Source organism: Telmatherina bonti, assembly GCF_933228915.1.
Source record: "Telmatherina bonti genome assembly, chromosome: 11".
Lineage (NCBI taxonomy): Eukaryota > Metazoa > Chordata > Actinopteri > Atheriniformes > Telmatherinidae > Telmatherina > Telmatherina bonti.
This window is the reverse complement of record NC_136629.1, coordinates 13,570,290-13,593,928: the sequence shown is the minus strand read 5'-3', so window position 1 is coordinate 13,593,928 and position 23,639 is coordinate 13,570,290. Positions and strand designations below refer to the sequence as shown.

General features: G+C 40.2%; 1 protein-coding gene across 1 annotated transcript; it reads right to left on the bottom strand.

Moving 5' to 3' along the window:
• Positions 1-3,625: 3,625 nt before the first annotated feature.
• On the bottom strand, positions 3,626-4,295 carry LOC306762278 (mas-related G-protein coupled receptor member A4-like; the record flags this gene model as incomplete). Its single annotated transcript, XM_079248720.1, has 2 exons — positions 3,626-4,166; positions 4,255-4,295. 2 exons carry the CDS (start codon positions 4,293-4,295, stop codon positions 3,626-3,628), a joined length of 582 nt encoding a protein of 193 aa, XP_079104846.1.
• Positions 4,296-23,639: the final 19,344 nt, after the last annotated feature.

The following is a 23,639-nucleotide window of genomic DNA, read 5'->3' as shown; positions in this document are numbered from 1 at the left end:
CTGATATCAAGCGAACTTTGGGCTTTCTGTAGCTAAGAGCTAACCAAGCTAACCCGGAGCCAACAGGAGCTAACCACCTAACGGAGGTAAGCGGGCTAAAGCCAAGTCACGTTGTTAACCGGCTAAAAAACACGGTTGTTCTACGTTCTTCTGACTTTTAGCGGGAGATCGGGTACCTGTCAATCAAAAGGACACACCCCTAAATATGCTGAATTTCCAAATTAAATTACTTTTAAACGGGAGAGTTAGAAAAAATTCACTCCCCCCACAGTTGTCATGAAGGTAAAACTGACCTATTAAACCGAAAATGGATTATTGAACCAGGCTGTAAACATGTTTATTTCTGCTGCAAAGTTGGTCTTTTTAACATCGGAGACTATAGGGGTTTGGTCTGTGTTGGAGCCCCTAGTGGACGAAGGGGGGACTGCAGTTTTATGCACCTCCGCATAGGCTTCACTTTTTACCGCTGGAGGCTCCGTCCATCTTTTATATACGGTCTATGTGTAGAAACACATAGACTCTTTATCCCTTTCTATATTTAATGTAATTCAGGTTGTTTTTATTTCCAATAAAAGGAAACAGACTGTAAATATATCTGAAGCTTTATTTAACTTGTATAAAAACCTAAAAAGAGGTCAGAGATCACTGCGTGCTTAGCTTAGGAAAAGAGTGCTGCCTCTACAGGGGAAGGCTGGCCGTTACAAAGGGATCTCTGAAGAGAACAGACATGTCCAGTGTGTGACTTATGTTTAGTAGAAGATGAATTTCACTTTCTCCTTTATTATTCATTGTATAATAATTGTATAATGTTGTGTTTGAAAAAAAATATGTGTATTTATCCGGATTTGTTTTGGTTAATAAAAGGTGATATGTGGAGTTGGCTATTTGAAAAAGATTTTTTAAGCAATGCAAAATATGTACAGAAGGCATGGACAATGGGACTGAAAACTCTGTATTTGAATTTTTTATCTTGATGAAGTGGTCATTTTGTGTTAAAGATGTTTGATGTAATAGTCATATTCCAAATGTTTATAGTGTCATGTGAGCCCATTTGAGGTGGTTACTTGTATCCATGACATTTTAATAAAACCAATCATTCATTCATTCAGTGTATAATAAGAGATTGAAGCAGCAGACCACCTCCCTGTAGTCTGCTGGTTTATTCATTCATCCAGCATCCTGGTTCCAGCTGTGTTCTCCATCCTGAATCCCAGAACCAGCATCAGAAACATCTCTCTGGCTGCTGGACGGTGTGATGGAGACAACTTTCCTCTCAATGACTGAAGCTTTGGAAATCCTCCTGCAGGGCTTCAAGGTAAAGACGCCTGATCAGTAAAACACTCGTCATGTCCACCATAAGAAGGAGAAGAGAGAAAAATCAACCTGCATGATGTTTAATTTGTCATTTTCACCTGACAAACTGCTTCTGTGGATGTTTCACCCCATGGAGAACAGCTAGTTTAACTACGTCATGCTGTCCAGGATGTTTGGCACCGACTTCAGTTTTGTTTGAAAATAAACTAAAGGAAGGTGGGAAATCTGACTGACTATCCTGGTGTGAATCTACCCTAAGATATTAACAGAATTTACTAAATCTACATATCTACAAATACACTGATGCATACAGAGCCACAAATAAGCTACAGAAAATGCATTAAAATAGACAAGTTACCTTTATTTATACACTGATAGCACATTGTTCAATGTTGATTATTTTTTAAAGTTTTACTCAGAATAAAACCAACAAGCTACTGAAAAGCTCATCAATGAAACAATCATGAATACAAAAGTAAAATCTGCTTGTAGATCTGTCTGCTATAATTAAAAAGGAAAACATGTAAAATTGGTCATATTTTGTGTTTCGGCTGAGGTAACAACCAAAACATGTAGTAGAATTAATAGTAAAAAAAAACAACAACAACAAAAAAAAAACAAACTTCAGAATAAAATAAGCAATAGAAAAGTCAAAAACGAAAACATAAGGCTGATTTACAACAAAAATATTGGACTACATAGTTGTAGACCAGTGTTCACAACTTAATACAGAAGCTGAGCGCAACCGCATTTAAATAATAATCTTTTTTTAATCATTATCTTGAGATAACCAGTTAATCATGTCCTTACTCCAAGATAACAAGGCAGATCATCAATGTCATTAGAAAACACTGTTAAAACACATGCTGGGATGGCAGCTCTCACAACATGGTTTCCACTTCCAGCAGAGACAAACAGTTTTGCTAAAAACAAGAAAATACACTTAAATCTAAAGTTAAACATTCTGACAGAGAATTAATTTTCTTTACTTTGACATTGTGAAAGAAAAGAAAAGAATACCCAGTGACTTCAAACTCTTCTCAAAGGTATTTACAAATCATTTAAGAAAGTCGATTTCTTCCAGATCAATGGAAGACTTTACTTAAAATCCATGTCAGGCTATATTACTAAATAAGTCTTAAAATGTTAAAGAATGAATTGTTTACCCAGTGTAATGGTATAACAACCAATGATAACTATGGTACTGCAAAAATACACATAAAAAGTATTTAAATGAGCTCAGAAGATACTGGACCAGCATGAACAAAGAAAAATTTAAATCTTTGCACCTCATCATTACCTGCATTTTAATGCAGTGAAATGTAAATTAAAGCCTATACAAACCTCCTTTCGTTGTGAAAACATCTGCAATGTACAACAATATATATATATATATATATATATATATATATATATATATATATATATATATATATATATATATTATATAATAAACATCTCGCCTCTGAAATGATCATTTGTTTGTTCTCAAAAATTCCATTTATGCTGGACGTGGAGGACAGATGCACAGAGGAACATTTTAATGGATATGTAAGTAATTTGGTCAGTTTAGCTTTTCGTCATGATGCAAAAGACGAAGCAATACCACCGAAAAGCACAGGGGGCAGTGTTGAGTTGTTTTGCTGACATGTAACCAGCGAGAGGACGACGCAATAACAGCCAAAAAAGAAGCACCTAGCAAAAGTTGCGGAAAACATAAAAACACCTTGAGGTTTTCTTCTTCTGTTATTTTTTGGAGGTTGTAGACTCTGAGCTCAGCACTGCCCACTAACATGGACCTTAAGACTTATCTCTACTACGGCTGTGTCATAATGGTCATGCTTACATAAGAGTTTTAATTCCCCCTTCATTTCTTAAGTATGTGCCTGGTTTAAATTTGAATTAATTCATGTTTATTTTGCTTTAGGTTAATTCTGTTTGTTTTGCACATGCTCGTTCTTTTGTCCTGTTGTTCGTCTGCCTCCCCTCTCCAGTACTCTATTATCCTGCTGAAGTAGTATCCTGGTGTCCAGCTGGTGCTTCGAAACTAGTATAAAAGATGCAAGAATGGTTCTTATTATGTGGTCTTCCATGTTGTAGCCAAAAAGAAATGTGGGGCTTGTTTTTCCCAGTAGACATGAGTATGTCATGTCCAATCAGAAACCTTCCCAACCCAGAGATTTAAAACTATATTTAATAATTATTTAATTATTTAATTATGATTAATTCTGAATTAAAAAAAATAACACAATGAAACTTCAGCCAAATCTGCTGGGAACAGTTGGAAATTTCTGATTAAAATTGATAAAATCTATATATTCTGAGTATGTGAAACTGACGTGTCATTACTCATGCTGATCATCGGCTGGTTGGTCGACATTTTACAGCAAGACAGGGAGGCTAAAAGCTTGTCTACGACACCTTTCCTGATGAAAATATACAACATCAAGTCTGCAAGAGGACTAATGTTCACCAATGTGAGAGATGTCAAGATCAAAATCAGGTTATTTCGGGCATCTTTCACCAGAAACCAAATGATGCCGGGCAGGAACAGCAGTGTGTAAATCAGCAGCACCACAACCAGAATGGCTACAATTCTTCGTTTTTCATCAGCAGGGACACTACGAGCTGCAGACAGGGCTTTACTGGTCCCAACCAGGAAGAAGATGAACAGAGGGAAGGGGAGAATGAAGTAGATTGCTGATATGGTTTCTAGGATCTGATGATGAACCCTAAAGTAGAGAAGGAGGATGTAAAGAAGAGGAAGGATCCAGACGACGACACAAACAACCACAGAGTTCTTGATGTTTCTTCTGAATCTAAACCACAGCGGCTGAGTGATCATCAGATACCTGCAAAGAAACATAGACGCTAATACTGCTGAAGAGCTTCAGAAATAAGTTAATCGTCTGTACATTGACACACTAAATATACATTTACCTTTCCAAGGAGATGCACACCATGAATCCAACACTGGCCATTAGACCAAATATATGGAGGCAATAAGTGAATATATTAAAGTGTTCTGCTATCCATGCAGCCTGACAGCAGAGCTGAATGAGATCAGAAACCAGCAGGTTGATCATGTAGACTGGAGTAATGTGATCTTTTCCTACCTGCAGAAAAATATTGATTGATGTTACTAAATAAGCATGAAATGTTTTCTGAACTTCAAGTGGCCATGATTTACAACATATCTATTTATATATTCAATAATCTAATGTATGGTTGGGTTCAGAGCTGAGCTAAAATGAAGTCCATCTTTTACAACATTCATTGTACTGAAGAAGGTCAATCTGATACACACCAGAGAATAAACTGCAGCGATGGCCACCGGAGTCAAAGGAAGTCCAGTACAGACGATGATCCAATGCACCACATTTATGGTAAGTTCTGCTGTACTGGCATTATTGTCATCATAGTTGTAATCAGTGTCATTGATATAAATGTTGCTATAATCAAAGCTTTGATCCCCTGAGGTTGTGTTGATGGAGAAATCTTCCATTCTTCAGCGTGAAACCTACAGTTGGACAGATGAGGTCATGTAAAACTTATGTTATTTTGCTATTTCTAAAACTCTTTAATAATATACTGACAATTTTCATGTGCTGTTTTTAAAAGATTGATAAATGAAAACTGGTAGCATGTGCGTCTCACTGCATGTTAGATGCAGACGAGTACAAATTAAGAAGGAACACATGCCTTGAACGGTTCGATCAGATTGTCTCAGAGGAAGCAATCATGTTAAAACTGACCATAAGCCATGATGTCACTGCCCAATAAGCCAATCAATGACTGTCCACTGAGAATATAAAAGATGATACTTCATCCACAATGTTACACCTCAGATGTCACGTGTAATGCATGGATATGGTCATCCAGAGCTGCTGATGCAGGAGAGACGTCCAGCAAAAGGAACCAGGAAGTTGTTGATGCGTACATAAACATGATTACAATTCTGCCACCAGTTGCAGATGCTAAAATCTGAGCTGGTTAGATTTGATCAAATCAAGGATGAGACACTTAAGTAACTCTTAGAGACCATCTTGGCAGCCTGGCTTGATTCAAAACGAGATTATTTTGTTGACAGCAAAACATCTGAGGGGTGTTCCACCAACGTCTACTAACATATTCCACAAGCACATTTCAGCTGCATCTATTCCAGGAAGATTCAAGCAAAGCTTCCGTAGCCTGGTTATGTGTAACTTCCCGAGAAACGTAGGAAGTCCTGATGAGTGGATGATCAAAAAGATGAGCTGGCAGAAAAGCGGAAGGCGAGAGCTTAGTCAGTTAACAGCGTGACTTAACTTTATCCTGTTTTTAGCTGGTTAGCTCCTGTTAGCTCCAGTTTAGCTTGGTAGCTCTTAGCTAAAGGCAGGTCGGAGTTAGCTAGATGCCAATGATCCCCCCCACCCCCCACCCCCCACGCTTACAGAATCGTTCTCAGCTCTACTTCTTTGGCCATATTTGTATTTTTCAGTTTATGGTAGCTACCCAACAAAAAAGACACAGGCCACTGCTTCTGGTGGGGGCTGGGCGTCTTACACCTGAAAATCCACGGGGCTGGTGGCCTGACTGTCCTTTACCACAAGATCATCAATAAGGTTATCAGAAAGGTAAACTTAATGTTAGCCTGCCCGTGGGCAGGTGAGTTCTGGTGCATAAGCTACCATGATTACTCAGCGGACATCCAGATAAGCCACGGTGATGGAACTCTCTCTTAAAAGAGACAAATTTATCAAGTTAAGCCAGGCTTTCCCTTAATCCAGCTTTCTGGAACTCCCCTCTGGAACGGCAGAGAGACGTCTGTGGTTGGTGGGATTATTTTTAAGGGAAGTAAAACATCAATCCCAATCAGCCTTTGTAAAGACACACAAAAGACATGTTGGAATTGAGAAGTGTAAGACAAGAGCACGTTAAGTCATACATTTGCTATGAATTATTCATGACTTCAGTCACGTATCAAACGTAACGCTTTAACACATCGAAGAAGAAATCCAGCTGAGCTTTTTCGACCCTATTGGGTGCCAGATAAGCCCTCTAAGAAGGTTGGTGTGAACTTTAGTTCTGCAGGAAAAGACTTGTAGTTACTGACTACAACTTGTTGATCCCAGAAGTTGTAGTCAGCTGTAGCTCAGCAGAAAGACCAGTTGCCTTCCAACTAGAAAGTTGGGAGATCGATTCCCCTGACTATATGCTGAAGTGTCCTTGGGCAAGACACTAAACCCCAAGTTGCCCCCCAATGTGCCGATCAGGGTATGAGTTGCTCTGGATAAAAGCGTCTGCTAAATGACTGTAGAATAGAATAGAACTCTGCAGGCTGCACACCACATCAGCAGATGCTGTGATAACTTCTCTGAAAGCTACTTCCTCTAGACATGGGCCACCTGATAAAATCTTTTCTGATAATGGACCACATTTCTTCTGCACAAGCTTTGAAACAGCTTTCTGAAGAGTGGAACTTTTTTCACTTCCAGTCCACACTATCCACAGTCTGATGGGTTTGTGGAAAGTCGGTGCAGATAGTGAAATGACTGTTGCAGAAGACTGAAGGAGACTGAAACCCACTTCTACCAGTCTGTTGGTGTACCGCTCTGCACCACTGGAGACCTCCGTGTCCCCTGCACTTAGGCCCAATGTCCCCATTCATAAGAACCTTCTGAAGACGATGGAGGGGACAGTGTAAAGCAGTTCAAACAACAAAAGTCAAAACAGATGTTCAACTTTGACAAACAAACTGCCCAAGCTGAATGCTGGAGACCATGTAAGATTCAGACAAAAGCAGCACATGAGCGCGCCGAGCACATGTTCTCTATGAGATTAACCACAGGTCTTCCAACATGAAGACTGAGGATGGCACACAGGAGGCTTCTGATAGAAAAATCTACTGGATGACAAGTAACTGAACCTGAAGAACCACTGATGGTTCACAATCTCCAGAACAACTGCAAAAACCAATCCTGAGAACATCAAGACAGATGAAAGCATCCCAGAGACTCTCTAAACAGATTTAAAATATTAAATGCTGGATGTTTATTTTGTTCTATCCTATTTGTTGTATTGTTTATTATTATTGCATCAGTTATGCTGCACTGATGCAACCAGTTAGTCATGTATGTAAGTTTAATTCATTTTGAAAAAAATAAAGGAACATGTCACAAGAACAGATAGAAACCTTTATGTTTGTTTAATTTGTCATGTTATTTATGATTTATAGCAGCTGTAAACAGATGAAGGGAAGTCCCCAAAACATTAACGCTCAGTCTCTTCAAGGTAAACCCTGAAGAACTCTCATAACAAACATAACACCGGCTCTCGCACGTCGTCCAAACCCACAGCACAAGTTAAACAACAATAAGTAGCTTCAGTTCCTCAAAACATCAAACTTTGTCATAAAAATGACTTGAAACGGAATATTACTAAGCTTTAGTGTCACACTTAACATGTTTTCTGCCTGCAGATCTGTTATCTGCTTTTTAATCTTTATACATAAAACTAATTCACATCCACATGATGGAAAGTCTGTCTTTGTTTTTACTCTAGCAATGATGTGAACATGTATAAATAAAGTTATATTTACCTCTGCTGCACAGTCAAAAGCTGAAAAGTCCTTTACTCTGTCGATGTTTTGTCCCTCACATCCAAAGTCCAGGAAAATTGTGAGACAGAAAACAGTTTCTGATCATTTCTATCTGATTTTCTCAGGAAGTTAAATGAGAGATGCCTGCGTGTGATGATGAAACGTTTATCAAAGCAGATTAAACCAGCAGATAACATTTCAGTAAGTTTTCCAGCTAGAAAAGAATAAAAAGTTCTAAATATTTTCAGTTTTAAAGCAGCAAAAAGACTCAGCAGAGAGGAGGAGGCTGGAGTTTCCCTGCTGCAACACACCTGCATCTGACTCTGATAACTTCCTGTAGAGAAGAATCAGACTCAGACTGTGTCTCAATTCAGGTCCTGCACACTTCCAAGTGATTCGTCGGCTGCACACGTCATAGTGGCACATCAAGTACTGTCCCAATTCAAAGACTTCTTCAAATCCTCCCTTCAAGTCCGCACTTCGTTTGGCCCTTATTAGCTTAAATTAAAGGCAACAAGCGATGCATCCTATGTTGCCTCTCCTATCCCAGAAGTGACTGCACGAAAAGAATGAGCAGCAGAACGCTGGTGTAGGTACTACACCAGCCAGACCGTTTATTTATTTATTTTTATGTATATACACACACATATTTGTCCCAGCAGACAAGCTGGGAGGACAGCGGCATTGTGTCCAATAACCACAAATAAATTTCATTCCAGTCGTCCTCAGATGTCGTCTTCCCCTTTCCTTAAAGAAAAGGCTGAATTTATTACAGTCACTCAGACAACGGGATACTGAAAAAAGCAACAATGATTAAAAATGTGCTAAATTTACTATTCAATGATATGAGACACTGTCATTTACTTGAGTCAAAGAAAAAAACAAACAAAGAAACAAATGGGTCCTGGACCAATGAGAGCATTTTTCTGATGAGCAGTGGGACGAAATACTGGTCAACAGGTGCAGAAGGCTGACTGGGAGGAACAGAAAACATCTGATTGGACTGGAAACATCAAAGGATTGTTTAAAAAATATAAGTTTTTGATTGATGTAACATAGGTTTGCTTTTAAAAAATCTTTCTATTGTACCAGAATTAGAAAATAATGTAATGATTCTTAATTTATTATTACTTTTATTAATTTCAGCTTATTTCCCAGGCAGCAGTTTTTCTCCTTCTTTAATGGGGGGGGGGGGGGGGGGGGGGGGGGGGGGGTATGAATATCTATGAAGACGACTGTATATGTGTCTAACAAGGATTATTTTTCACTGAAGTTAACGTCAGCTTGACAGGATGAGCTGGCGGCCAGAGGTGAGCTTGTCTGGTCCGCCTCCTCCACATTTGTAATTTAATCACAAAGGTAAATGAAAATTAAAAAAAATTAAATTACTGACACCATTTTCTGTCATTTTAAAACATATTTTCGTGTTTTTTCGGGACGAATGGGATCAGTAATTGGACATACTTTGCATATGTTGTTACTAGGCAACGGAGGACCAGAGCACTATGGGAAATTCTCGTACACGAGATAGGCCGTCTTATTTTACTGGCAAGCAGAGGTGGCAATTCCTTGTCCAGAAAGTAAGAGTCATGCCATGTTTATGGCTCTACCTCTACATTTAGAGCAGATGTTTTTACTAACAGGCTAGTTTACCTGGCAAATAAACTCTGTTCATTAAATTCAGCTTGTTTGGTGACTGGTCGGAACAGCTGCCGGACAGGACTTTTACTTTCTGGACCAAGAATTGCCACCTCTGCTGGCAAGTCAGCACACTTTGGTGTGTGCAAACAATGTAGAACACTTCGTAGTGCAGATCCTGAATTCAGACATAGCCTCGGGATCCCGATGCTGCAACATCCTGATCCAGCAGCCTCAAAAAGATTCAATTCTGGGTCTCACACTACATTTCCCAGAATTTTGCACAGCAGTAACAGGTGTGGCTGCCAAAACCACCTGATTTTTATATGTGACCCAGACCTCTGTCAAATACAAGCTTTTTGTCATTGTACAAGACAACAGAACTCCATGTGGGAACATGTCATGTAACAGCTGCAAAATCACAAGAAAATATATATAGAAATAAAGGATTTATACACACACACACACATATATATGTATAAAAGCATTAAAGCTTTGTAGTTAATCAATCTTAATTAATTGCATAACAATTAGCAGTGGTGATGTGGACCCAAATGCAGGATGGAGAGGCAGGAGGCAGAGAAAATGCTGAGAATTATATTTCAATCTCGCCGAGGAACAACGGGGAAGAAACTCAAACAATGAAGCAGCAAGTGAGACCTGAAACTAAGAAGCACAAATACACAGAAAACATCACAATAACGAACATGGGAAAAAAGGCAGGACAGAAAACACAAGAAAAACTACTAAATAAATAAAACTTCACACCAGGACAATTTGCCCCAATTTTCTTTTTCATTGTAGTGGTTGACTGAATTAAATAATAGACCCAGACATTATTACAGTGAAGTTCCAGTAAGCTCTTGGCAAGTTTACTACAGACGTCAAAAATGGAAAAAGTGTCTGTCCAGCTTTCCATCCTCCAGCAGAATCTGATCAAAGAGCAGGAGAATGAAGACAACATACCTGCAGAAACTCATCTTCAAATGAATGCATCGCAGTGGTGTGTTCACAGTATTTACATCCTCTCCATCCATACCAACTACTACAGCATGGAGCGTTCTTTAACTGGTGTCCATACACTTCCTAACATCTACAAAATGATACTCATACTCGCTGTACACAGTTTATAGATTATCTATAGTTCAATCATTTCTGCATTATAACTTAAACACCACTGATAGGTAGTTGCCAGAATGGAGGAAGTATCCAGTGAACTGACATGCATGGTGGATCTTCCCAGACTTGAGCCTGTTTGTCTCAATAAGTATGAAATAAATGTTTACAATTTAGACCATCAAACTAAAGGAATTGTACATGAAGTGATTCTCTTTTGTATGTTTTTGTTTATTTTAATAAAAGTGTACAAAATTATAATCTCATTAGAAATAAAATACAATTTTAGAAAAACTAAGAATAAACATCAACTTAAATGATTAATTTTGAAGTATTTATAACCTCTTTGTGTTTTACTAGTTAAAGGTATTTTACATAAAACTGCTTTGTTTCCTGGCAGTTAAGTTGTTTTGTTTTTTTTACCTGTGTTTGTTTGTTTGTGTTCAAGATATCTCAAAAAGGTATGGATGGATTTTCATGACATTTTCAGGAGTAATTGGAAATGTGAAAAGGAAAAAGTAATTGAATTTTGGTGGTGATCCGGATCACCGTTTGGATCCAGGACATTTTTAAAGGCCTTGGCGGAGGTATCTGTAACCAGGTTTAGAATCATCTCTTTACTAAGGTTAACAGAAACCTTTAAATAAATATTTCTGCTGTAGAGTATTTTAATGCATAAGATGATTTTTACCTCGAAGAACCATTAGCACTACATTTCCTATGCTCCTCTGTGAGGCGCTGGCCAATTAGTGAGCTCCAAGGTCTCAGGTGATCAAGCTCTGCCTTCACTTCCTGTTTGCTACTTTTTGGTATTGAAAACGTGTATGGCTGGATCTTACTTACCTGATTCGAAATTAATTACCATCTGCATGGCAAGAGACTTAAATACTCCCCAAAACCGAATTTTACTGATTATTTAGTATGTTAAACATCTCAAGATGGCTATATTGTTGTGTTACGCCTCGTAGTGTGGCGTGTGCAGCAGATGACTGCCGCAGATCAGGCGCAGTCCACAAAGAGAGACCCACTCATTGTCTCAACGGTGAGTGAAACTGTAAAACCTGATTGGTTACTTGTGAAACAACTGTTTATGTTGGAAAATAGGATGAGCTACAAGCCATAATTCAGAAAAGCAGCTAAATGGCTGTGATAGCTGCCTGATACTCTACAATGGATGCTAATGTTGCTAAAACTAGCCTAGCTACTGCCCTAATATGGGTGCCTGGTGCTAAATATACAGCTTTGCCTTGCAAAAATGGAATTGTTTACATTATTTTCACTAATTTATGTAAACTGTTTGTGAAAAGGTTGACATGTCTGATTATTTACTGTGTGTTTCTTGTAATAGCGATTCTAGGATAGGTCAGGTTTTTTTGTTCCCCCCAGTGACTTTGTGGATCGGGAGTTACGCTCGACGTGGAACTGAGGTGCTACTGACTGGATCAGCACCACATATCACCACCCTAAGTCCCAGAAGGATTCCCAGCAGGAGCTGGGTGGCAAGCCAACTGAATCATGAGCACAACAAGCTGATATGCACGATCTCACTTCCCCATCCTCACGTATTGTGTGGTAGGACTGACTTGAATTATACTGACACTGGAACCAGTGTTGGCATCGATAAGGTACTGATTTGAACTGGAAGGGCCCCAACGAGCAATAAGAACTGGTTTTTGGATCCTTTTTTTTTTTTTTTACAAGTGCCGGCTTTATTTTTTTTTTTCATGTGTTCACATTGTCCAAGTGTTCTATTGTCTATGTGTTGTTGTTTAAACAAGTGGCTACTGCAAAACCAATCATTGTTGTCTGTCATTATTGTGGTCCAACCATTGGACCACAATAATGACCGATAGGTTGATTCAGCGTGCCAAAAGTCACATAAGCACGCCAATCGAGGCCTCATTACGTTACACAGGAATTTCAAGGGCTTGTCAAAATTGTGGAGTCAGAAACGCTCAGAACAGTGTGGGTTTTTGAGAGGAGGAGGAGGTTCTGGTAGCGGTTCTGCATAATAAAAATTTCAAAACAGATTGAGGGAAAGCCTCACATTAGTATTAGCTTTGAGTACTTTGCATTTTCGGACCACATCTTCCCGGAGCTACACAACCTTTTTTTGCCCATGACCCCCTATGATCCTATTGTGTCTCTGTTCTTATCCATTGTAAGGCAGCGCTGGTATAATAGCTGCATGGCCTAAGCTTAAGCTCAGTTCTGTATTGCTCTTTTGTCATGAATGTTACATGTCTGTATGTCTGACCTTGGGCGAGCTGGCTTGAACTCTGAATTTTCCCTCAGGGATGAATAAAGTATCTTTGATTTGATTTGATTTGATTTAGTCAACAGATATTTACTGACAGACATACAGGATGAATAATACATACACTCACAGCCATTAACACAGCGCACACACACACACACACACACACACACACACACACACACACACATTTACATGGAAGCATATAGTAAGAGGAAGATCTTGCATACATAAGTATAGAGAGTGTTTGTGAGTGTAGCTGGACACACCTGTCTTCAACTGCTGCCCCTGGTGTGCTTGCCAATTGGCAGAGAGCGCAGCCCTTAAAACGTGACCAGGGCGTACACTCCGGGTCTTGCATGCTGGTAGCTGGGATTGCGTCATTTCCTGGTTCTATCCCTTCTTCTCCGGAAGGTTGGCAGAGACTCGCAGGCACTGCTGCAGGCTGTGTGCTCCTCATCGAGCCCGGGAAACAGCGGTGAGCAGCTGATCCCACATGTGGCTGTGAATGTTAGTTGCTCTTTCCACTCTGAGTTCCTGAGCTGTGCTACGTGTTAGCGCTACTATGTAGCTGCAGAAGACGGCGGGTGGTGATTGGCTGGTCCACAACGCCGTACGGTTTCGGACTACATGATCGGGCTGTGAGCCAGTGGTGCGACCCTGGATAGTGCACTGCAAAGGACCACCGCTGCTGCTTTGCTGTAGCTGGATAGCTTCTTACCTTTTCTGCTTCGTCTTGCCGAGAGCTTTGCAACAGGACAGATGTGAGCAGATACTGGACACTTGGATAAGTGCTATTTCACATACATACTTGTGACGCTCAACCTGCCTACCCCTGATCTACACTCATGTCTCATAACAGCCACATTTTATCATTTCTATGGATGTGTGATAGACAACAGGGAGATAATATAGATGGCACATCGTTTTTGAACACTAAGTCAGATGAGACAGTGATGACAGACGTGGGGAATCGCGTCAGTGCTTTCCCTCTGATGAATTACACTCTCGAGCCAAAAGATGGAGCTCTTTGACCAGGTCTAATGTTTTGACACAATGCATCAATTTCAGGCAGTTGTGTCAGATTTCACTCGATGTTTCATGACGCCTCGCTTTCGCCATCCCTACCTTAACCTAGAATAACGTCTGAATTCAAAGAATTCTTGGGTAAATATACATCCATTGATTGAGGACTAAAGGTTAAGCTATTTTGTTGAAAATCGTGGGGCTGCAGGCTACGTCGCCATCAGTTGTAGGTTGTCACCTGTAGGTTTTATTAGTACATTACAGAAGATAAACCCTCACAAAGCAGCAGGTCTGCACGGTGGAAGGGCCTCACTGTGGCCTCACAGCAATAAGGTTGGTGGTTCGATCCTCAGCTGGGTGGAGGCTTGGGGAGCTTGGAGAGCTTGGGAAACGTGGCCTTTCTGTGTGGAGTTTGCATGTTCTCCCCATGTATGCGTGGGTTCTCTCCGGGTACTCTGGCTTCCTCCCACCGTCCAAAGACATGCATGTTGGGTTAATTGGGTACTCTAAAATTTCCCATAGGAGTGAGTGTGAACGTGAGTTGTTGTTTGTCTTTGTGTTCGCCCTGCGATGGACTGGCAACCTGTCCAAGGTCTACCCTGCTGTTTGCCCAAAGACTGCTGGGATAGGATCCAGCTTCCCCGTGACCCTTCATTGGACTGGGCAGTGAGGATAATGAATGAATGAATGAAAGCAGCAGGTCCAGGTAACATCCCTGGACATGTCCTGAAAAATTGTCAGCTCTCTGAGGTGCAGACAGATACTTTTAAAATCTTCTCGCCCTCACAGGAAGCTGTTCAGCCTGTCTAAAGACTGCAACCATCAACCCCAATCCCAGAAAAGCATGATCAGTCCTGGAGACAGAACACAGCACCAGGTCAGACTATTGATTGCTCTGAGCCCTATTCATCTAGTGAACTCTGAATTTATGAGGACAAAATCCAGCATAGTAATCCAATATTTGTCCCATGTCAGAGCAGATTAGGTATAGAATAAACAAGGCTGTTTTCCTTGACTATTAGGGGAAAAATAAACAATTTGTGTAAAATTGGATACAGCATCCCTGCGATGGACTGGCAAGCTGTAAAGGGTGTACTCTACCTTTCGCCCCCCCCCCCCCCCCCCCCCCCCCCCCCACCTCCACAATAACAGTGTTGCATCATTAACATGTATGTCTCCTGTCTCAGCAGGTCTCCCTGGCCGGGAGTAGCAGTTCCTGTTGTCTTTCTGGAGGTTTCCTTCCTGTTAAAAGGGAGTTTTTTCCTTCCCACTGTTGCCAGTGTGCTTGCTCAGGATGGGAGATTGAGTTGGACTCAACTCAATCTGTTGGTTTCCTTACATAGGCTATTATGAATTGGCCTTCATTATGTTTTCCCCTCTGTCTGTAAAGTGTCTTGAGATGGCATTGCCGTGATTTGACGCTATATAAATAAAGTTGAATTGAATTGATAGGATAGGCTCCAGCTTCCCCACAACCCTTAATCGAACTAAGCAGTTAAGATAACGAATCAATGACTGAATACAGTATATATAAGCTGTAAGTGGGCAGGTGCTGTGAGTACGAACCCCGCAGTTCCACCGAATGTAAAAGCATTGCAATGTGGCTGGTCAGCACTTTCACAGCTGATCGTGGTAACACGAGTCAATCGGAGTGGTAATACCAGTTGCGCCACATTGTGTTTCTTAAAGTGGAACTATTATGTGCATTTCAGGCTAGTTTATTTTTGTTTCTGAGCCCAGAAGGGCTGGGATTGATCGAGTTATTGTCACAAATCACTTAATTTACTTCAGACCGACCCTCTCCGTAGGCTGTCAGATCAGCCTGTGGGCAAAACGAGTGGATTGAGACTCTTCTGCATTAAGCCCCGCCTCCCGCCACTGCACTACATCGGGAGCGCGCACCGCACCTGCTTTCACCATCATTGTAACATCTCATAAACAGAAGGATTAGGCTAATATGAACTCAATAAAAAAAAATAAAATACAATGTCAACACATAGCATACAGCCCTACATGTTGGAACCTGAATCAGACCCTGAAAACAAAGTGGAAAACAGCAACCCACAGCAACGAATGCAGCAGGATGTCTCTCTTTGGTAAACTCACCAGCCATCATTGGAAATAACTTTATCCCACGTTTTCCACCCGCCTGATGTATTTGTACATGCCCTTGTTAACCAGTAGAAGGTAACCAATCACCGAACCTTATCCCCCCGGGACGTCACAAGGATTTCCAAGTAGAAAAAACTCTTTAAAACGATGCGTTTGTCGCCATGGAAACCGAACGGAGAGAGTGCTGGAATTCAAACTCAAACTCAAACATGCATTTAGGTGATAAAAAACAGTGTCGTTCACATGTCTGATGAGGATTCAACACTGTAACACTGTAGAAAGCTCAGAAAACTCCAAATACCGTAATAGGACCCCTTTAAGCAGCAGAGCTGATTTTGATGATTTTTCTCAAAAGAAATATGTCAGAATTTTTTAAGCCTCTCTAGCTGGGTCATCCTGTCAGTAAGTCCATCAGCAAACTTGAGAGTGAAGCATTGATTCACTAATTCTCTGTGAAAGTATGTAGACCATTGGCATAGTGCAATAATATAAAAAGCCAGTGTGGTGACCTGCCTTTTTACATAAATGATTTTTGTATGAAGAAACTGACTTCACATGGTCAAAGACACACCGTTGTGATGATATGATAGGAAAAGGCAAAGCAGCTCTGTGCCTTTAGTAGAAGGTGTAGCTTCAACCGTGATACAGCATGAGGTTGAGTTGCGCAGCCTCTGTCTGACCAGCAGGAGGTGCTATTCAGTCATTTTATTAAGGTACAAAAAGCACTAAATGCCATCACTTTCATATTGACGGGTACTGGAAGTTATAGCAAATGAAAGATTATATTAAAGAACAATAATAAGAAATCAGAGGAAAAAACATCAATACTTAAAAGGAAATGATTCCATTTATTTCCCTTGCTTTGGTAGGTGCTGCCTATTAGTGGTGTAGCTGTAACACGACAGGTTCAAAAGAAAATAAAGCATTTCATTTATGCATAACAAAGTCCATGTAGTCATTTAAAGCAATTATACACATTAAATTTAAATTACAGACTGAGGTAAAGATACTTTGATGATAAAACCTAAACCTGATATTATGAGAGAACAGATTAAACATAAATGCTCAGCACAGCGTATGTTTCTATGATGATCCAGACACTCATAAGTTTACATGGGTTCATGTTAGAGAAAAGCTGCTAGAGCTCATCCAGAAATTTCCTGTGTTATCACCCAACTGCAAAACATCGAGACACATCTGCAGCAGACAAAAACCTAAAATACTAAACATGTAACTGTGTCTTCTTACTCTTTGAGGATAAGTCAGAATGCATCTGCAGACAATAACACCTGTGGTTTCTATGGTTACTGTGTTGCTAGGTCGCACCCATAAAAGTGTAAGTGAAGACCATTTTAAATTAGCTTTGATGGCATTGTTTCTGGGTCCTGTTCACTTGTAGTTCTTCTCTGAATGATGGAGTTTTAACTTAGATCTGTAAATTTCATGGTGAACTGTGTTCACAGACAGTTATTCCTGGCAGTCTTCTTGAATCCGAGGAGGGATTTAAAGTAGAGAATCATGTCTGCTATTATTTCAGAAGATCACCAGCATCCAGCCTTGTCCAGTGCACACAGAGATTCCTCCTGATTATCTCAATTTGTAGATGATATTAAGAGTTGTAGATGGAGAAACTTTCAATTTGGTAAGCATGTCCTACCAGTGGCAAAGTCTGAGGAACATTTTTCAACACTTTTAGACCAAGTTTGTCTCAGAATGGTAAAGCTCTGCCCATCTTTCCGTCTGAGAGACTCTGAAATGTCCAAATTCCTTTTACAAAACATCCCAACTTTTTAGAATACAGGTTGTAAAATTTATACACTCTGACTGCATGTAATGGACGTGTTATTACTCATGCTGATCATCTGCTGATTGGTCAACATTTTACAGCAAGACAGGGAGGCAAAAAGCTTGTCCACGACACCTTTCCTCATAAAAATGTACAATGTTAAGTCTGCAAGAGGACTGATATAAAGCAAAGTAAAAGATGTGAAATGGAAAATCTTGTTCTTTCTAGCTTCTTCTACCAGGGACCAAATGATGCTGGGCAGGAACAGCAGTGTGTAAATCAGCAGCACCACAACCAGAATGGCCACAATTCTTTGCTTTTCATCAGCAGGGACACTTCGAGCTGCAGACAGGGCTTTACAAGTCCCAACCAGGAAGAAGATGAACAGAGGGAAGGGGAGGAGGAAGTAGATTGCAAAAATGGCTTCCCTGAGCTGAAAATCAACATCAAAATAGAAAGGGAGGATATAAACAAAAGGAAGCATCCAGATCACGACACAACCAACCACAGAGGTCTTGATGTTTCGTCTGAATCTGAACCACAGCGGCTGAGTGATCATCAGATACCTGCAATGAAACATCAATACAAATACTGTGAATGGCATCAGAAATATATCAATGTAATGTTCCACGAAAAAAATTGCAGTAATTGTCATCATCTGTGGACTAGAGACTAGGACGGACCTAAATGGGATACTATAGGTTGCGCACAGGTGAGTGGATAACAATGGAGATAAACCTCAAAAGGCAGGAAAATCCATGAACTAAAGTTAAACTAGAAAAGCAGGATGAACATGATGACTGACTGAAATTGAGAGCAAAGGAGGATTGTATCTCCACAGGTAGCCAAGTCCCTCAAGACAATGTCCACACATTGCCGGGTTTTACAAAACAGAATATCTTCCCCCCGCCAGCATGTTGTGGCAAATGTTGTGGAAAATAACTGTCATTAATGTCTTCCTTTGTCTTTGGTTGTCTATGCGGACCAGTACTGATGGCAGTGTAAACACAGACAAAGCACCTGAATAACAACCCAGTTTTGAGGACGTCCATGCTGTCGTAAACGAAGGTTGAACATGTGATGTCATGGTATTTTTTGCAGCCGACTATGACATTTCAAAACCTGAAACTCTGGTTATATATGTCCACATGCAGGCCAAATCAGAAAAAAAAGATCCCTGCTATGTGTGGACAAGGCCTTAGTCTACTGTCCTGCAGGTTTCAGATGCATCACTTTTCCAACACATCTGAATCACATGTCTGATTTCTCTCATCTGCATGTCATCAACCTCTGCACAGGTAACGAAGCATTCATCCCATTCAGATGTGTTGGAGAAGAGATGCATATAAACACTTCACCATTCTCCCCGTCCTGGTTCCTGCAGCTACACCTTCCTGCTGAATGCACTTGCCTGATCCCCCATTACAGGTTCAAAACCTCAACCCACAGCCTCTGATCTCTTGTTCTTTTCAGATGACTAGGCTGCTAGCTGCTAGCTCTGATAGCTAAAGACCAAACATAGAGAGGGTGTGAGGTAATCAGGAACAGAAACCTGCTATAATGAGGGTGGAATAAAAACCTACTACACTTTAAAACTTGAACAGAGAACATGGAAAGAACCAAACATGCACATGGATGAAGAGTTATCAACCTTTCCAGGGAGATGGACACCATGAATCCCGCACTGGCCAGGAGAACAAAGTAGTAGATGAAACTGATTGTGTCATGATATTCTCCAGCCTTCCACGTAGCCAGACAGCAGAGCTGAACGAGATCAGAAACCAGCAGGTTGATGATGTAGACTGGAGCAACACGATCTTTACGTGCCTGCAGGAAAACACTGATTAATGTAAATAAATAAATTTGAAACATTTTCTGAACTTTAACCCAAATAAACATGTTTCCTTGTTCTGCCTACAAACTATAACTGAGATAAAACATCTTTCCAGTGTTGCTTCCTAAATATTCGGTCAAACAGCAGAATCATTATCAGATGTAAAATTTCCATGAGCAATAACAGATGAAAGTTCACACTGCATCTGCAGCTTCATTTGGTTTGTTATGCTGAGGTGCACGTTTCATCCAGGATAGCATAGCGTGCAGTCAGTGTAGCCCTGGAAATGCTGTGGGAGCAAAGCATTAAAAGGAAACAACTGGGAGCTGGATCTGCTGATTCACTGCAAAGAATTGGCTCTTAGAGCCGGTTCATTTATGAATGACACATTGCTGCTGAGCTGAGTGGGAGCTCAGCAGCAGCAGGATTGACTGCCGTGGGACTTTACATAACCAGAACAAGTTCACGCTCTTAACTCAAAAAAGGTTTTGCTCTGACTTGCTATCTTGATTTTTTTTTAAAGTACAAACTCTTCTCACATAGATATTAGCTAAATTAGGTCTTTTTTTCTGAAGATTTAATGCCCATTTGGAGGGTGTGCTGCAAGAGAGATTTTTCTGCATATTTTTGGCTCTCTCAAGACTTATGATGAGTCTCCATGGCAACGAAAGACTTGTTTATAATTGGGATCAACTAATTAAACTCTCCCAAATCAGGATTATTAGCCAAACAACACATCAAATCCCGATAGAGTTGGAAAAAAAAGAGAAGAGAATGCAGAGCGAGGCAGAGGAGAAAGCGATCGAGATTTAAGCCATTTCTCCCAGCTGTCATCATGGGTAACGTGAGACCGCTAGCTAACAAAACGGAAGAGCTCGAAATGCTAACAAGGTCTCAGAAAGAATACAGAGAGTGCAGTATTATGTGCTTCACCGAGACATGGCTGCATGAACACAACCCTGACTGTAATGTTTCTGTACCGTGCTTTAAAATGGTCCGTGCAGACCGCAGCAGACAACAAAGCGGAAAGCTAAAGGGTGGTGGAATTGCAGTGCTGGTTAACCAGCACTGGTGTCATCCTGGACATGTTACTATCAAGGAGAGGATATGCAGAAGGGACATCGAACCGGTAGCTGTGAGCTTCCGTCCATATTATTTACCCAGAGAGTTTACCTGTGTTATTGCACAGCATGATCCTTTAGGACCAGGGCTCAGAAACACTGTATTATACTTGAAAAGAAAAGAAGTGATACACACCAGAGAATAAACTGCAGCGATAGCCACTAGAGTCAAAGGAAGTCCACTACAGACGATGATCCATTCCACTACATTTATGATGGAATCAAAGCTGGAATCTGTGACGTTTTCACCAGGGTTGAAGCTCATGTTGCTGTAATTGTAGCTTTTATCAGTTGAGATGTTGTTTATGTAGGATTCTTCCATTTTTTCATGTAAAACCTGCCATAGGACAGACAATGTTTAGGATAAACACTGGCACCGTTTTCATTACAGCTTTTCACAAAATTAAAGCAAAATTTTTCACATTTTAACAAAGTACAAATGCAACTTTCAGATGTTTCCATAAATTGCAATTCTCATCCAGTTGTAGCCAAGTAGCCAAGTAACAAAGTAACCAGCTAGCTAGATCGCCAAGTATTGAGGTTTTAGGGTTTTCCACTTGCTGTGGAGGATTTTCTACAGCTTTTCGAAGACCTTCTCTCTCATTTCGGTTAATAATTCCTTGTATGACTGCATTTCACTGTTGATTGCAATGAAGGATGGAAGTTATATTTGTCTCCTTAATTATTCGCAAAAAGATTTACATCTGCTCTTCATCCGTACATCTTAACTTGAAATTAACTGGCCACATCATGTCTGGAGATGTGTAAAGAATAAAAAAAAAAGTGCTTCTACACTTTAGCAATATATTTCTACGCAGACATCTGAAAAACCACCTGATGAGAGTGTAACAGCTCTTTAGTTATATTTGAGAGGTTTTAGAAATAAATGTGTTTTTCTATTAGCAGTTTTTATTGTGATATTTAGGTTTTAGCACTTCAGGTTGTAATGGAAACACAGCTACAGTTTATCATGTCATTACTCAGCAGTATTGTCAAAACTTTAGCTGACAGGCTCAAACACGCTGTTTTTTAAAAAAAAAAAAGCACAGTGGAGATATTTTTGTCACAAAAGAGGACGAAAAAGCAAGCTTTGACATACAAAAATAACTTTGGGGGAAAATATCTAAACATTTAAGATTATTAATAAAACTGCCATTTCATTCTGTTTATATATTCATGCTCCCATCTCTCTGCAGGTCTCTGTTCCGTTGCCTTGTTACATAAAAAATAAAAAGCAGAAGAGAACGTTTTTACCTTTCAAGGGTAATTATATAAATTATGAGTATAAATAAATTCATATTTACCTTTGAATGCTGGATGACACACAAAAGTCTTTCACTGTGGACGTTTTGTCCTTCAAATCTAACGTCTCCACAAATATGTATAGGAAATGGTTTCTGATAATCTGGATCTAATGTTTTCAGGAAGAAAAATATCAATTTCATGAGATTGACAGCCAATCAGCAGAGAAGATTTCTGAGAAATCGCTCTTCCTTGGCAACATGACTTTGCTTGTAAAGCACATTCAACAACAGGGTGATTCAAAGTGCTTTACAGAAACATTGAAACATTAGAAAATATGCATAATTTACAATTAAAATAAGAAAGGAAGGAAACGGAAATAACACTGGATAAAAATGGATAAAATCAAAATCAGGATTATTTCCAGCTTAAAGAAACAAACAGATTTTGGACTTGAAATAAACTTCAAATAAAATAAAAACTAGTGAAATGCAACTGAGAACAGGACTATGATAACGTGGGGGTTGAACACAAATCGGATGTAAACATATTTCAATATCAGATAGAGGAGGATCAGCCCAGATGCAGTTTTAAACTCTCAACAAGAGGACCCAACTGTTACACAGGAAAGACAACAGGAAATATGTCTGAAGCAATGTAAACCGGGGATGGTGCAAGTTTGTACCCTTGATGAGTGGAATGTGTAAATGGTAAATTAATTCCACTCTTTGCAACTTGCTAATTGCAACATCTTTAATTTTTATACATATCCGGGGCGGGCAACTAGATGTGGGGCCAAAATCTTTGAACAACTGAATGGCCAAAATGACGTCTTCACAGTTAAAATAGTTTTTTTTTCTACTACATTCTATTTTATTTATTGTAATTATACATTTATTTATTAATTATAGACTAACAGTCAAAATTTGGGCACACTTTCCCATTGGATTTAATGGGAAAGTGACCTATATGGACTAATAATTAAAAGTAAAACAATTGATTTCCAATGCCCCCCTTTTTTAATATTGCTTCCAGTGCCCCCTGATGGTTACTAAACACCCCCTGTGGGGGCGGTACTGCCCCCATTGAGAAGCGCTGGTCTAGCTGGTGGCGACACAGGAGACAGGGCTGGAGGCGGAGAACCGGAGGGTTGAACCCTACGAGGAACAACAATGGACTTGTGGCTGGAAGACAAGTAGATCTCAGAAAGGACATCAACGTCTTCTTTGGCATTTGCCAACAATTCTGCCACTCTGGGCTGAGGCACAAGACTGGGTTGGCAATTAATATGGCCATGAACCTCCTAGCTGCTGCCAGCTGAACATGGACTGGCTGGGACATGGCATACTATCAGTATAATCTTTTATGGCCAGTTGCAAGATTGTAAAGACCTCCCTGTAATTGTCCAAGTCTACTGGTTGCAACACACCAGATGTAGACCATGGAGCTAGTGGCAACACCTGGTATGTACACCACGGAGCTGGTGGGGAAACACCAGACATGAAAAGTGGAGCTGCTGTTTTGAAAGCCACTGTGGTGGCTAGCAGCAGGACCTATCAACTCATGGCAGCCCTTCCTTTTTTAATTGCACTATAAATAGGACTCACTCTTGC